At 37.8% G+C, this 16,362-nt stretch overlaps 1 protein-coding gene across 1 annotated transcript in view; it reads left to right on the top strand.

Moving 5' to 3' along the window:
• The window catches only part of BPTF (bromodomain PHD finger transcription factor), a 50,513-nt gene that overhangs the window by 19,358 nt on the left and 14,793 nt on the right, over positions 1–16,362 (top strand). The window contains exons 6-22 of the mRNA XM_005146174.4: positions 2,179–2,352; positions 2,470–2,645; positions 3,427–3,782; positions 4,073–4,204; positions 4,760–4,889; positions 5,543–5,678; positions 6,737–6,958; positions 7,258–9,592; positions 9,775–9,899; positions 10,136–10,264; positions 10,553–10,703; positions 11,496–11,619; positions 12,981–13,233; positions 13,643–13,804; positions 14,791–14,939; positions 15,279–15,402; positions 15,780–16,003. Coding sequence (XP_005146231.4) covers positions 2,179–2,352; positions 2,470–2,645; positions 3,427–3,782; positions 4,073–4,204; positions 4,760–4,889; positions 5,543–5,678; positions 6,737–6,958; positions 7,258–9,592; positions 9,775–9,899; positions 10,136–10,264; positions 10,553–10,703; positions 11,496–11,619; positions 12,981–13,233; positions 13,643–13,804; positions 14,791–14,939; positions 15,279–15,402; positions 15,780–16,003 — 5,102 coding nt within the window. The remainder of the gene's footprint in view (positions 1–2,178; positions 2,353–2,469; positions 2,646–3,426; positions 3,783–4,072; positions 4,205–4,759; positions 4,890–5,542; positions 5,679–6,736; positions 6,959–7,257; positions 9,593–9,774; positions 9,900–10,135; positions 10,265–10,552; positions 10,704–11,495; positions 11,620–12,980; positions 13,234–13,642; positions 13,805–14,790; positions 14,940–15,278; positions 15,403–15,779; positions 16,004–16,362) is intronic.

The raw sequence follows: 16,362 nt of genomic DNA, 5'->3' as shown, positions 1-16,362 counted from the left end.
CGTTGTCATTAACATTTCAAAGTTAATTTTCTTGCAACTAGTGCTTGAAATTTGTGGTCCTCTGTGACATTAGCATTTGTTTCCATGCCTTCCGAAGATGACTATGGCTAAGCTTTTCATGTTCTATTTTCTGTAGATTTTATTTTTCCATATTGATCCATAATGATTTTTAGCATCCTATCAAAGTTGATTTCAAATTCTGATTTGCTGCTGGCTTGTTTATTATTTTAACCTCTCATTTACTGTATGAATTACTAACAAACAAAGCATTTTCATTCAAGTGAATAAAGCATTGCACAGAAATGTCAAGGTCGAAATTGTCATGCTAGGAATTTTAAACAGATGTCAGAATCATAAGCATAGGGGCTCTTGTATTTTAATGTGTCTTGTTCTACCATGTCAGTGATTCAAAAACAGTAATATAGACTATTTAGTAATATTCTAAAAAACAACAAACTTTTGATTTAGAAATAAATGGGACTTAATTCTGTAAGTTATCAGTGTACTATTTTAGAATTATAACAAATACATTATAATTCTATATCTGTGATGTAGTGATGCTCATTGTGTTATGTTTCAGAACACAACAGTAAAGGTTTCCTCTTCTACAGAAATAGATCTCCATTCACATACAGATCACAGATCTTGAACTTGCAAATGTAAATGCATCCAAACCTTGTCATTAACTTTGTTCACAGGAGGAGACAGTGAACGTTAAGATTAATCCACAATCTGGAAGCTTCATAATGCACTTTTAAAATAGATTCCTATTAGTCTATAGGATTATGGGACAATAAACATGCATTTAGATACTTGACCAATTATATCTGTCTGTTCTTGTATGGTTTTTATTCCATTTTAAAGTTAAAATAACTGCATAAAGGTTTAATGGAAAAGTTACATATCCTATAGCTTTGTTCCAGACACGTTTATGGGTTAGTATTTTGTTTTAAAGTTTCACTTGTATATTTATCATTATTTCTTTATTATACTTCCACAAGTACTTTTCTCATTCCAAAGCTTCTAGCTTGTTTTTATGTGAATGGGCTTTTGTTTTTGGTAGGAAAGTGTATGTGTGTGGACCAGGTTCTTATTTATGTCTAATTTACTATATTCATAGTGATAATTGTGTTCCTGTGATGAAATTCCCATTTGAGACTGTCGTTTCAGAGGCAGGGAGGGATGCTGAAGCAATATCAGTGAGGCAGCTACCCCCAGAAGGGGAAAACTGAAGTAAAATGCAAAGCTAGACAAGAATGTTTGTCACTTGTCTGTCACCACCTTGTTAAATGTAGCTTGGGTATTAGTCTTTTATTAAGAGTCTAGATTGGGTGCTTCCACTCTCTTCCGGACAACATGCACCACAAAGGGTTCCATTTTTCCTCTTAGTCAAAAGGGAAATGGATCGAATAGTGGTGCATGCAGGTTTGGGATCTTCTAAGAACCCCAGAATCCTTTACCACATGATGGTCTTTCTGCCAGGAGTGAGGGTTTCACAGAAGGGAAGTTTGTTCTGTCACCTTTCTTAAAATCAACAGTATGATGTGGCAATGATGTCCATAGCTGTCAAGACAGACTGTAACAAGGACAACTGAGGACCAAGAACCCATTTGTTTTACTGAGCTTCAAGTAACACTTAGGTGTGTCAGATTGTAAGAAAGAGGCTGATTTGAAGTTTGGAGAGGAGTTTAGATGCAGAGTGGTGGCAATTGACCTGAAATCTGTAGGATTCCTCAGAATTACTGTGCTGAAGAAGAGACAGTCAAAGACTTGGTGGAAAACTGGAGGTCAACTGAAAGGCATAAGCTAAAGAACAAGAGAATAAAATATGTTAAAGCTGCTTGAAGGCCAGATTTCATGAAATCTGCATTCTGAAAGCAGGAGTTTCAGCAGAGTTCTCTGTGTGTGCATCTATAGGAAAAAAATTGTCTCCTAATTAAAACATATTCATACTTCATGTAAATATGAATTTCAGCCCTTCAGAGCCATAGAAGTTGAAACTGCTTGAAGATACTTTCATGGATACAGTGCTGTGGAGGGAATTAATATTTTATAGGTGTTTTCCTCCAGTCCAGCAAAATATGTTCATCTGACCTTTATTTGATGAAAAATTCAAAACACAGAAAGATTACTTTGATCTAATGTAAAAGAACTAAAAATGAAGTTGTTCTCTTGTAGAAGAAACTGGTCAGATGATCCCTAGCAACAGCAGCAGCGCATCTGCTGCACCTCTACAGTCAGACATTGAAAACAGCAACGGCAGTGAGCTGGGCACTGGGCAGAATGACTCCATTAGGACGCCTGATGATGCTGAAAATGCAGAGAGGGGATCCCAGACTTCAGAGGACATAGGTAATAATAATAATGTATCTGTAACTTTCTTTTCATGCATCTTTGTACATTGTAATTCCCATACACAAATACAAGACTTCCAGGTTTTGTTTTTAAAAGCCTTTTTCCCTTGTGCAGGAGAGAAGTCTAATGGTGAAAGAAGCGATTCTCCAGGCGCAGGAAGAGGCACACCAGGCTCGACACGAATGCTCACGAGATCACGGAATCCAGATAGCAAGTTGAGCCAGATGAAAAGCCAGCAGGTTGCTGCTGCAGCACATGAAGCAAATAAGTTGCATAAAGAAGGCAGAGAGGTTTGTGCACATCTTGGAAAACTTGAAGTATGAAAATGTTGTAGAAGGAAGCATTTCTCCTCCTTCACCTTTGTTCTTAGTTACTGTCTACAGAGGTGTGAGTGACTCAGTGCAGTGGTAGAAGTTTTTTGTATGGCCCCAGGTTGTTTGTTGGTTTTTGGTGGTTTGTCTTGATTTTTAAAGTAGTTTCTCCAGGAAAGAAGTGTTTGAATGCCAGGAATTCACTGCACTTACTGTTCTGCATGTTGGTTGGTGTATTCACTTTATTTTTGTTAGCTGGTTTTCCTTGTAAGTTAGTACTTAGCATATTTATTCATAGAGCTCTCAAATTTGGAACTCAGTTAATGAATAATTACACCAGTGATGTTATCCATGCCATGCTCTCAAAGTCAAAGACACTTGTTTGCTTACATGTATGCATTCTGTGATTTGCCAACAAGGGGTTTCACAGAAAGCTTCCTTAGTCAGTGAAGCTGTTTTCCCAAAGGTGCCTCCACAATAGGCATAATTCATGGCAACAACTTGAGTTCCTGTTTGACTTCCCGAGCAGCCTGGATGGTGCTTTTTTAATGCCAAAGTTGATCTTTGGGAGTATCTGAACTCTATACATCAGCAAGGAAGTACACACATCTAGTATATCAGATAAATAGTTATTTGCTTCTACAAACTGATGCAAGGGGGCTTTTATTGTTTTATATATAGACAGTTGAAGCCTAAATCATAAATAAATAAATAGAAATACTTGAAACTTAACCCTTAAAATTATTCTTTCTTTCACAAGGTTATAGTGGTCAACTCTCAAGGTGAGATCTCCCGAATGAGCACAAAGAAGGAAGTTGTGATGAAAGGAAATATCAACAATTATTTCAAATTAGGGCAAGAGGGGAAGTATCGTGTTTATCATAATCAGTATGCCACTAATTCATTCGCACTGAACAAGCACCAGCACAGGGAGGACCATGACAAGAGACGACATCTCTCGCATAAATTCTGTCTGACTCCTGCTGGAGAGTTCAAATGGAATGGGTCTGTACATGGGTCCAAAGTTCTTACCATTTCCACTTTGAGGCTAACTATCATTCAGCTAGAAAACAACATCCCGGCATCATTCCTTCACCCTAACTGGGCTTCCCACAGGTAAATTACTAAATGAAAATATATATTCTCTTGTTTTACTTGTATTTTGGCTAACAGAATTAATGAGCAATGATCTTTATCAAATCAGTGATTTCCAAGCACCATGCTTCAGTATGTTATAATATAAGCTAACGTGCGTGTGTGTTGTGATGGATGGCTGAAAGGATTGCACATTGGAGTGAAGTATTACAGTACAAAATGTTTTCTCCTACCATTAAATCTTATTAACACAGCATGCTGTATTAGTGCATGTGTATGTTTCAGGTTTTTAATCTTTGTTTCCAATTTAGGTCTAACTGGATTAAGGCTGTTCAGATGTGCAGCAAGCCTAGAGAATTTGCACTAGCGCTGGCTATATTGGAGTGTGCAATTAAACCGGTTGTCATGCTGCCAATCTGGCGGGAGTCCTTGGGGCACACTAGGTAAAATAAATAAGCATCACAATAGTTTTGACTCTGAGAACTTGCCTTTGTTTTACAATTACTGGTTCCTCCAAGCCTCTAAGAGTTACATTTCAGTTTAGTCAGTCATTCAGCACTTGGAAGGGGTTTTTCTCAACCAAAGATACTGAAAATACATGACGAGATTTTTATAGCCTCATTGCTCCTGCAAAGCAAGTTTGTTTTCTTTACCTGAGCCACAGTCCCAAAGTGATAAAAGCTCTGGGAGACTACAAGAGCAAATTCCAACGCACCCAGTTCAGTGGAGTCTGTCTTTTGTCTCTCATGTGTCATAGAAGCAGAAACAAGATGTGTCTGATGTCAGACATGGTTGCAGGCAGCTGTGTTTGCCTTACTGGAATAGCCAAAAAAAAGTAGTGTTTCTGGTGCAAGTAATAGATATACCCTGACACTGAGCATTCCTCTTAACTTCAGATGTTTACAATTATTCAAAGGGGTAGTATATGCTGCTGTTTGACTTCTTTTATTTGCTTATAAGATCCTGTCCTTTAATGCACTTCAATCTATATGTATTAGATTACGCAGAATGACAGCAATAGAAAGAGAAGAAAAGGAGAAAGTGAAAAAAAAAGAGAGAAAACAAGAAGAGGAAGAAACAATGCAGCAAGCTACGTGGGTGAAATACACATTTCCTGTCAAGCATCAGGTGAGGTTTTCTTTTGTGTGAGGAACAAACAAAATGCAGGCATTGTTGATTACTTATTCTTTCTGCTTTCATTTGAAACTTTGTTATCATTGCATTACTCCCTGCCATTAGGGTAGGAACCAAGCCCATGTGTTCAAGCACATAGTCTTCATCTGAACTAAATTTGTTATGTATTATGTTCTTAGTGACACCGCTTCAGTTGACAGATGTTTGTCTGCCAAATGCAGCCTTTCCTAGTGGGGGGCTTCTAGATGGTTACTGGAATCTTCTCCAGTGCAGCCCTCCCATTCCCACCCCCAAAAAAATCTACCTTAGCTACCTTTACTTTGGAAAATTATATAGTATGATGGGAGCCACTATAGAAGCCTCTTTGTATTCTCCTACAGTAAATATTAGATACTTTTGTTGGGTGGGTTGATTCAAAAACTTGTATAATCTTTTAGCTTTTAGGTAAATAGAATCTCTCAGAGGTAATAAATATGCTTTTAGATGTTACTGTGGTGGAATCAATGTAATTATTGTCAGATACTGAATTTTAGATAGTGTATTTCACAAATGTACTTCAACTTGCTTTAGACAGTCTGTAAGTTAAAGGTTGTTAATAACACAGTGGGTAGCAAAATTAAAACTACTACTTTAAAAATATTTGACAGGTTTGGAAGCAAAAAGGAGAGGAATATAGAGTAACAGGGTATGGTGGCTGGAGCTGGATTAGTAAAACACACGTCCACAGGTTCCTCCCCAAACTGCCTGGAAATACTAATGCAAACTACAGAAAGTTGCTACCAAGTAAGTGTCTGCATTGCTTTCATAGATTCTTTTTTTCTAAGCTACATTAAATTGTTTGAATTACAAAGTTGTGTGTAATATTTGCACAGCTTTATATAACCTTGTGTAAATTAAAGGTAAATAAAACTACATAGATAATCACAAGCAAAAAGTAACATCTAAAATATAGGGGTGTGTACCTTATATATGTACACTTATCTACACCCCAGGCTGACAGAAAACTGTTAAGCAGTTTTATCTGGGAACAGTAGTTTCCTAAGGGGAAAGGAATTCGTTCCTCTAGGAAATTTAAAATGCATCTTCTTGCTCTTTTGTTCCAAGGATTTATATTTAAAAAGGCAAGTTTTCTACAGTTGACTTTTAGAATACATCCTGAGCTGTGCAAGTCTTATTCATAATGAATTTAATCATGAGTTTCCTTCTAAAATGTAGAAAATGGTGGCCCACCCTATGTTACACATCAAAGTGGTTTCTTTCCCCACATATTGATGTCATACTTTCCCTGTTGCTTTTCATTGGCTCAAGCACAAAATGGATGCTGCTGCTTTTAGTGTTTTCTATATGATTGATAAAATTGGATTTATTTTGCTTTCTCGAGTGCAATAAATAGCCACTACTGCGCTAAGCACAAAGTCATTTGAATACTAATGTCCATTCTGGTTTTACTGTGGAAATGAAAATTATTATAATGATGACTTTTCAGACTGAATGAATACGCTGCTAATAGACTGGGGGGTCAGAAAGTGGTATTTAGTTTCCTAAAACATGGGTGGGTTTTGAGTTTGGGGGATGTTTTAGTAAGAAAAGCTGAGCATAGACTCCTGAAAAACTAATGTAAATGACACAGTTTTACATCTGGTGGGCTTTTAGATTTTATGATTTAATTCAGTAGTGCATTAAGCTTAATAGTGTTACCATTGTATGCTTAACATTACATCTATTTCTCAGTTTCACTAATGATGAATGATTTGAGAGGTAAACTATAACATGCATTAAAATGTAGCAGAGTAGAAAAGATATTCTGAATAATTGACACCATTTAATTCATTTATTAATAGCAAAGAGTGAAGATGAAAAATGCAATTTGGATAAACGAAAAGGTCCAATTAAGGTAAAACCAGAAAAAGACAGAACAAAGGATTCTCATGATCCGCAAGCAAGAGACAAAGCAGACGTTTCAGAAACGTCAGGGAAAGTACAAGTGAAGGAAGAAAAGTCACGTCAAGAAAAAGCAGAAGTTGATACAATTTCTGAAAACCTGGATGATACAAAAGACAAAGGTGATGATATATTGGAATGATGTAAAACTATTCATTAAAGCACTGCATGTGTAAAAGCATAGGGCCTCATAAATAACTATTGAAAAGCTGTAACATGTTTTGTCAAGACATTTAAAATGTTTCACTTGAATGATTGCAGATCATTCCTTGTAGTAATGTCTGAAGTTTTTGTTCCCTTTTTCTTGAACTATATTAATATGCTAGAAGGTCCATTTATTTCTTAGTTGGTAATCTAAAAGTATAGCTTGCTATTAATTGTTAAGGGAGCTTACTGATGCAGAGTTTGTTCTTCTTCACAGTGGAAAAAGAAATCGATGGTGAAAATGATAAAGTCATCAAGGAAGAACCTATGGATGTAGATGATGTGAAAATTGAATCCCACGTAAAAGATGAGGATAGTCATTGTAAGGGGGATATAATCAATGTCAGTGAGGGATTTCATTTAAGGACTTGCTACAAAAGGAAAGTAAAATCATCAAAATTAGATGGACTACTTGAGAGGAGAATAAAACAGTTTACACTGGAAGAAAAACAACGACTAGAAAGGATGAAACTGGAGGCTACTGCTAAAACTGGAGGCATTCGATCTGTAAGCCCCCAGAAAAACACAGATGAGCTCCAAATGAGAAAAGTAAAAGAAGGAAGCCAGTTTGACACATCTTCCCAAAATCAAACCTATGTTTCAGAGAAGACCCAAACGGAAGATGCAGAACAGGGTGAGCTGGATGAACCCTCTTTGCCTTTGACAAACAGGCTATCAAAAAGAGAAGGCCAGCTACTGGATGAAGACTCACGTCAATCCTCTGAAGGTGAAAGCTCCATTCAGAATGATAGTAAAGAAAACCTTGAACCTGTGACTGCTGATAAGTGTCAAGGACAAGAGGCTCTTGGAGAATCTGAGAGTTCCTTTGTGGATGGCTTGAAACAAACAAATGCAGAAGGTAGAATCAAATGGGATATTTCAGAAACCAGCAAAAAACCCGTGAAACAAAACCTACCTATTACTGGAGTGACTCAGTGTGAACATGAAGACTTGGAGCCGCTGGTAACCGAAAGCAGATGTAGGAAAGATGCTCTGGCCACCCCTGAAAAAATAGATTCAAAGGGAAATTCTGAGCAGCAGAGCAAAGACCCAGAAAACAATTGTATGCTAAAAAGCCATATTGAACCAACATCTTCTCAAGAAAGTGAAATGGGGGAAGAAATTACTGCAGTAAAGAATGAAAGTAAATCTGAAAACAAGACCATGTTGCACCAAAAATCAGTTAGTAAAGAACCATTTAAAACAGAGCTAATTTCTGAAAGAAACCTTGAAAGTCAAACACTGGAACACATGGATGGGATAGAAGCTGATGAGGATTTACTGAGCTCAAAACTAGCTGAGGCTAATGGTCAAAAGAAAATGGAGACAAGGACCATAACCAAATACCTCGATCAGACAAATCTAAATAGTGTTACTGACAAAAAGAATAATAAAGATGAAGAAACTGAGACAGAAAAAGAAAAATCAGCATTTCAAATGAATGGAAAAGACAGTGATGTTAAAGCATTACCAAATGATGACTGCTCAGTTAAAGATACTTGTGAAACAAAGGCAGGAGGTGATACTGAACCGAAAGTTAATAATATTAATAAATCCATTCAGGAACATGAAATAAAACCATTGGCTTTTAAGGAATCTTCAGTAAAACCCTTCATGAATGGTGACATCACGGTAGAGGACACAAAGGACAAAAACAACGTGGACACCAAGTCACGTCTGCAGAGTTCACCTGAGTTGGAATCCGGGGAGAGGCTTCAGCCACCAGATGAAGTTCCAAAGTATATGCAGAACACTGAAGAAAAACGTCTTTCTCCAGAGAGATCTGCTTTTGGCACTGCCTGTAAAGAAAACAACGTGAATAGTGAAACAGAATCCATGGAAACTGATGTAATTGAGGAGAAAAAAGTTACTCCATCCCCTGTAACCTCCTGTGAGGAATCTAACTTGAGTAGTCACTTTGCTGATCAGAACGGTGTGCAGACATATAAAATGGAGAATATTAATGGAGAAAGTAAAATAAAAACTGTTATTACTGAAGTGACAACCACGACATCGACTGTGTCTACAGAATCCAAAACTGTGTATAAAGTTGCAGAGACTGTAGCTTCTAATGATGAGAAAACAACAGTAGTGTCATCTACAGAAAATTGTGCCATATCCACTGTAACTACCACCACTACTGTGACCAAGCTCACCACTCCAGCTACAGACAGTAATGTTGATGTCGTTTCTGTGCAAGAGCATAGTAAAACAGTGGTTACAACAACAGTGACTGACTCCCTGACTACCCCAGAAGGCACACTGGTGACTTCCATGACCGTCAGCAAAGAATATTCTACAAAAGACAAAGTGAAGTTAATGAAATTTGCAAGACCCAAAAAAACCCGTTCTGGAACTGCCTTACCATCTTATAGAAAATTTGTTACCAAAAGCAGTAAAAAAAGCATCTTTGTTTTACCCAATGATGACTTGAAAAAGCTGGCCAGGAAAGGAGGTATCAGAGAAGTTCCCTATTTCAATTACAATGCAAAGCCTGCCTTGGATATCTGGCCATATCCATCCCCAAGGCCAACTTTTGGGATCACTTGGAGGTACATGCTTTACATTTTTGAGGAAAAGTTTAGGATGTGATGAAATTAAGTTTTGCTGTTTGTTATTCAGAGTTATCTGTATTGCTCAGTAATGGTAGAATGGAAAATCTTTGTCCCTTGGGTTTGGTTGGGTGTTTTGAATAGATTTTGATTTGAAAATGTAATTCATGGTCTGTTGTTAGGTACCGACTTCAAACAGTGAAATCACTGGCTGGAGTGAGCCTCATGCTGCGATTGCTGTGGGCATGTCTCAAATGGGATGATATGGCAGCAAAAGCTCCACCTGGAGGAGGAACTACACGTACAGGTATTATTTCCTTAAACTTCTGACTTTCCTAGTGCAGAAACTCTTGCTGTTAGTTTTTAATATCAGACACATTGCAAGCATTTCTGTAAAGGCTTGATGTTAGCTATGGCATTTGAATTTTGTAGTCAACAGTTTGTACTAGTTGCTCTATCTTTACCTTGATTATATTGGGTTGATTGGAGATTCATCTTTTATTTGTTTTCTCTTATTAATGTATCGGGACTCATTTGTTGTAGAAACATCTGAAACTGAAATTACGACAACAGAAATAATCAAGCGAAGAGATGTTGGTCCATATGGGATCCGGTCAGAGTACTGTATCAGAAAGATTATTTGTCCCATTGGTGTACCAGAGGCCCCAAAAGGTATGTTTGTTTGTTTATACTTTTTTCTCCTTCCCATAAGCTCCTACAGAAATGAAGGTAACTGGATCTTTATGTTAATTCAGACCATTAAGGGAGCAAATACAGCTTGACGTGAACTGTTCATTCACCTGTGGGAAACAAGTGATGCATTTAACAAACTGATCTCTCTCAAGCTGAAAAGCCTTCCTGTCTATAAAATGAGACTGAAAAAGACACTAAATCTTGGTTTACACTTTAATTCTGTTTTACTGTCAAGCTTAATGTGTGTGTTTTGGCTGTTGTCTAAAGAAACTCCAACACCCCAGAGGAAGGGACTGCGATCAAGTGCACTAAGGCCAAAAAGGCCGGAAACCCCCAAGCAAACGGGCCCTGTTATAATCGAAAGTTGGGTAGCAGAGGAGGAATTGGAACTATGGGAGATCAGGGCATTTGCTGAAAGGTAAACGAACTCAAATGAGCTTTTAAAGAAAGCAGTTTTAACTTGTGTGTGTGTGTGTGTGTGTGTGTTAAAGTCCCTGCTGGAGAACATGAACTTGGTAGCTACCATCAGAGAAGCATACCTGTGTTGCATTTTCACTATGCCTTTTGATAATGGTAATCAAGCTCAAAGCTGTAAAGCGAAACTGATTGCTGGTACCAAAACTATTCTGTGCAGATCTTACAGATTTGTTGCAACTAATATTAATTTACCATGGGTATGAGCGAATCATTGTTGTATGCTAAAAGGCTAGTATGGTAATGCATGGAAAGGCTATAGGTTGCTTTAAGCATGACTTAAAACACTAGATGTTTAAATACTTTTATAAAACAAAGAAAATGAATGTGTACAAGTAAAATAAAGGTAAATTCAGCCAGAGAATATTCAAGTCATAAATGAGTATTTTCAGTATTACATGCTTAGAGTTGGAACAACATTTTGGAGTCACTTGGAAAGAAATTAATGGTATCACATAGATTGTTTGCAATCTCAGGTGTAATTATAAACTCCAGTTTTGATTAATAGTTTCCTATAAGGTGATGCAGTAGTTCAGCATCTGAATGTTTCAGAGATGTTGCATACAGCCTCAATAACTTATTATAAAATACTTGTATAGCCATGGCCAGTTTTTCAGTGATTTTCAGTCTTGGTGTTTGTTCTCCTAAGAGCCATTAAACTGGATAAAATGAAATGCAGTTTGAGGGTTGGATTTTATGTGGTGGTTTAACTTACTTTCGGTTGTGTCTTTGGCAGGGTGGAGAAGGAAAAGGCACAGGCAGTTGAACAACAGGCTAAGGTTAGTGAACAGAAGAAGGCAGAGGAATTCAAGGCCCAATTGGAGGCTCAACTAAAACACCAACGATTGGCTGCCCAGCAGGTGGGGGAGCTCTTGGTAGTCCCACCTGTCAGCAGCATGCATTAAAATATGGCAAACACAGTTTATCCCTTATCTTGCACCATTTTTCAAGAGACTTTGCTTCCTGTGCAAACTAAACCATCAAACAATGCTGCTCACGCTGTGTCCATCCGTTATTTTGAAATGGGGTTAAGGCGAAGGTTTGCTTTGGGGTTGCCTTTGTGGGTTTTCTTTCCCCATCTAATTCATTACACCTTAAAAAGATATAGTTTGCTTCCATTTTAAAAGAAGGCTCAAAAGCACCCATCTCCAGGTAAGGTGTTCCTGTTGTGTAATGGAAACCTGCCTTGGTTTATAGCTGACTTGGGAATACAGCTGCATTTGCTTTTCATGCTTCAAATTGAATCTCTTGATTTTATCCTATCTTAAGCTGTTTGAATGAAGCCTATTGATAATTTTATGTCACTACATATAGGTATGTGTATGTAAGTATAAATGTATGCAATCGGAGTTAGGAAACCATATACCATTTTGGTGTTTCATGTACATAATGAAGAATTTTGCTCTTTTACAACTTAGTCCTTTTTCATTTCATCTTCCCTGAACAGAATATATCATTAGTCAATAAGTACCTCTGATAGGTGGGCATTACCACAATGTAATACTAATCAATCACTGGAATTTAATTTAATGAATACTGAGATGATTCCAGTAGCATGGGAAAGAATGTTAGATGTGTTGGAATTTTGAAAGAGCTTACTGATAGTATTCCTTCACAAAGTTCCTCTCTATATTACATATTCCTTCTTGACAGCTACAGCCCAGAAGGTTGGTGGGTAAGGTAAAGGATTTTGAACCTAATTTTCTTAAGCAGGCTGCAAAGTGGATTTACAGTTAAAAGAGTGATGTTTAAAATCATGTTCTTAATAGTGAAGTAGAATGATACAGTCTTTCTGTAACTGGCAGGATCTCAGTGCAGGCAGCTCTGAACCTAGGAATACTACTAATAAACTATGTTAACGATGATGTACTGCTTACTAGCAGAGATGCAGGCTGTGTGCACATGGTCACAGCCAAATAGATGGGTATTTGTCAAAGATTTTAACCTTTCAGGTTAATCTGAGACCACTGTTTTCTTTAATGTAAAATATGCACTGAAATTAACATAAACTGAGGATTTTAAAGGTGCTATAAAGGAAAATTTCTGGCTGTATCGAGGAGTCTCATGCTGTAGTGTGTGCAAACAGCTTATTCTTCAGTCCTTTACAACCTGAACTAAAATCCTGCCAGAGCTCATTATTTTCCAATACTGGAAGCATTTATTTTCCAAACCCTGAAAATGCTAATTATGCCTTTGTTCATTTTTCTCCTGAATTCCATAGAAACGGCTGGAACAGCAGAAGCAAATACCTACAGTAGGCGTGTCCTCTGCAGTCACTACATCCAGCAGCACTGCAACTACTATCTCAACACCACAGAAAGTTGTGGTAGGCTCTTTAACGGGCCCGGTCCCCACTGGAACCAAAGTAGTACTTACTACAAAAGTGGGTTCTCCAGCTACAGTAACATTCCAGCAGAACAAGAATTTCCATCAGACTTTTGCTACTTGGGTTAAACAAGGCCAATCTTCAACAGGTAAGCAGCTGTTTATCATGGAAAGAGCCCATGCTGGAGTTCATCCTATATGTAGTGCTTACATCTTCAGAATATGTATCATTACATTTCTTGTTATCTTTGCTCTTTAATCTCTTGCTAAATCAGCAGGACACTTCTGAGATATTACCTGTCTAATTTTCCTTTGTTCAGACTTGCTAGGTAGTCTGACCTGCCTCATTTGTTACTCACAGTTGTTGTACTAGTAATCATTGATAATGAAAGCGTTCTGTGCTGTAATATACTGTATCCAAAAAAAGACTCTTTACCAAACAAAGTATGACGCATTCAAAAATGATTGTAAAAATAGTGTGCTGTTTCATACTTGAAAAAGTCATTTCATTGACTGATTATTCTGCTCTAAAACTGACTGTTCTGTGTGCCTCAATAGCCACTAGCACAGCTGCCACTTCAGCCACAACCATTGCCAGCACAGGGCAGACCTTCCAGATCTCAGGCAGTCCAGTAACGATGGCAGGGAAAGTGATAACTAAGCTGCCACTCCCTGCAAACAGCAAGATTGTTGCCGTCAATGTGCCATCAACTCAAGGAGGTAGGGGAAAGGGAACTGAATTAAACATGTGTTCCAGCTTGCTCATGCATTCTCCATTGACACGATTTTCCCAGTGAAGTAAACTGTGACTTGAAGGGGGAAAAGATATTTCTGTATATATATATACATACAAGTTTCTAGAACTTGTTCCCCCCATGTTGCATATTTGTGTCTGTAAGGGGAAAATGCAAGGTTTTTTTTTTTTGCCTGTAAATTATTCTGCATTTCATAGTGCAAAATTCAGTTTTATTTTTAATAATGTGGAATGAAGCATGCTTTTTTTGTTAACCTAAAACATACATCAACAAAAGCACTTTCTTCATGAAAGGAAAAAAAAGGCTGCTGTTCTTAGGGATTAACAGCTGCATCCGCTCTTCAGTGATGAACGAGAGTTTAGCTCCAAACTAAGATCAGGGTTTTAGTTCTTGCCTCAAGAAGAGGACATAATATTGTGAGATTTGTGAATATATATTGAACAGAAAAGCTCAATTCTCTGTCTCCGTTATACTTGGCATCTTAGCCAACCATGAAGGCTACTAGTTTTGTATTGAAATTTCTTAGGTGAGAGGAAAAGCATTACCCAGTTTCTTCAGCACCACAGGCTTGTAGGTGAAAGGTGTTTAAACTGGTCTTCTACATTTTAAATTAATGAGATTATAGCTCTTAATGGTTGTATAAAATTAATTTGTGGCACCATGACAATGCAAGGACTTACACTTACCATCAAACTGATCTTTGTGAAGATTCACTCTTTCCTTAATCTTTTCTAAAATACCTATTTCTTAACTTAAAATGTAGATGGACTGTCAACAGAGTATAATGCTGCTGCTTTTTACAATATGACAAAGGCTCTCCCAAGAAATGTTGAAAGGCTCAAAGGTATTCTAGAAACCTGGAGACCCATTTCTAAATGCCATCCTGGAGCTGCATTTACTTCTTTTGCTGCAGTCACATCATTAATGAACTCTCATTTTTTCTTTAATTAGGTGTTGTTCAAGTTCAGCAAAAGGTATTGGGTATCATTCCATCAACTACAGGTGCAAGTCAAACGTTTACTTCATTCCAGCCAAGGACAGCAACTGTAACCATTAGGCCAAATACCACAGGGACGTTAGGAACAACAAGCACTTCACAAGTAAGATGCTTTTCTGATGATGTAATGCAAACAAAATATAGTGCATGTACTTTAAATTGTTTGCAGATATTGAAAGTTCTGTCTTGTTCCTTTTCAATGTTTTTGGCTCATCTCAGCAATTCTCTATTCCAAGGAGGTGCAACAGTTCTCTCCAATTGGAAAAACTAATAGTTTAGAGCTTGATAAGGTTAATGGTATGGGTATAGATTACAAAATATTGGATCTGCTTGCATGTTGTCATTTCTTACTGTATTAAAACAATCCAAGAAACAAAACCACCACCCAACCTGAGGACATATCCCGGTGTGTTGTCTCACATGTCCATTTTGGTGCATGCAGGTAGTGCAAGGGACACCACTACGCCCTGGTATGACAGTGATACGGACACCACTGCAGCAGTCAACACTTGGGAAGACCATCATTCGAACGCCTGTGGTGGTGCAACAAGGTATCCTTCCAGCCAGTAGGTTCACTTTAATATTTAAATTTCCAGTGTGAAATCCATGGTTTGTCTCTTCATAGTTTCTGTATCATATGTTCCAATACGAACATCCCTCATTTTGATGTTTTTAAGTCCATAAGTCCATTCATTTAAAAAAAGCCAAAAAAGATTAGAATAATTGTGCATTAAGTGCATGAATTAAATTAAAATAGAAAACATTTTGCAGTCATTTTTCAGTCAACCACACAGACAAATGGTTTGTAAAGAAAATCTGTGTGCAAACTGCAGGGGTTGCTTCACTTGTCTGATTATTGCATGTTACTGTGATTGGAGGTTTGCTGTGCCTAATGGTTACAATATTGGAAACGTGTTTCTTATCACAAATTGCTCCCTTCCAGGTCAGACCCAGCAAGTGGTGACTCAGATCATCAGGGGTCAGCCTGTCTCAACAGCGGTTTCTAGCACCAGCACAGCTTCTTCCAGTGCTGGCCAGAAAACAATCACAAGTTCTGGAACCCCACCTCAACAGACACAGCAACAGACCACACCACAGCCCACTCGCCCTCAGCAGGGACAAGTGAAGCTTACTATGGCCCAGCTCACACAGCTAACACAAGGACAGGTAAAATGGTTTACAGCTTCTAGGCATGGAAATGTGCTAATGCTTACCAAGCCTTTGGGTTTCAGCAGTGTGGTGTATCTGCTCATAAATGTATGCTTTGGCCTTAGGATGGACTGATAGCATATTTACAGCCTGAAAGGAGCTTAAATATTTAAAGTTTTAAATATTGCTTCCTGTTGTTTTCCCCAGTAATGTAACTGCATCAGGGAAGTTTAGCAGTGTGGAAAGAAGTCTTCTCATTAATAGCAGTAAGGGATGTGTAATTATTTTGTATGGCCTTCAGAACGTCATGTTTATTGCTTGTCTGTTTGACTTTGTGAGAAGATTTAGTTTTCATTCATGTTATCCACAGTCTCAGG

Source organism: Melopsittacus undulatus, chromosome 11 (genome assembly GCF_012275295.1).
Source record: "Melopsittacus undulatus isolate bMelUnd1 chromosome 11, bMelUnd1.mat.Z, whole genome shotgun sequence".
Lineage (NCBI taxonomy): Eukaryota > Metazoa > Chordata > Aves > Psittaciformes > Psittaculidae > Melopsittacus > Melopsittacus undulatus.
This window is presented reverse-complemented; position numbering and strand designations above follow the sequence as displayed.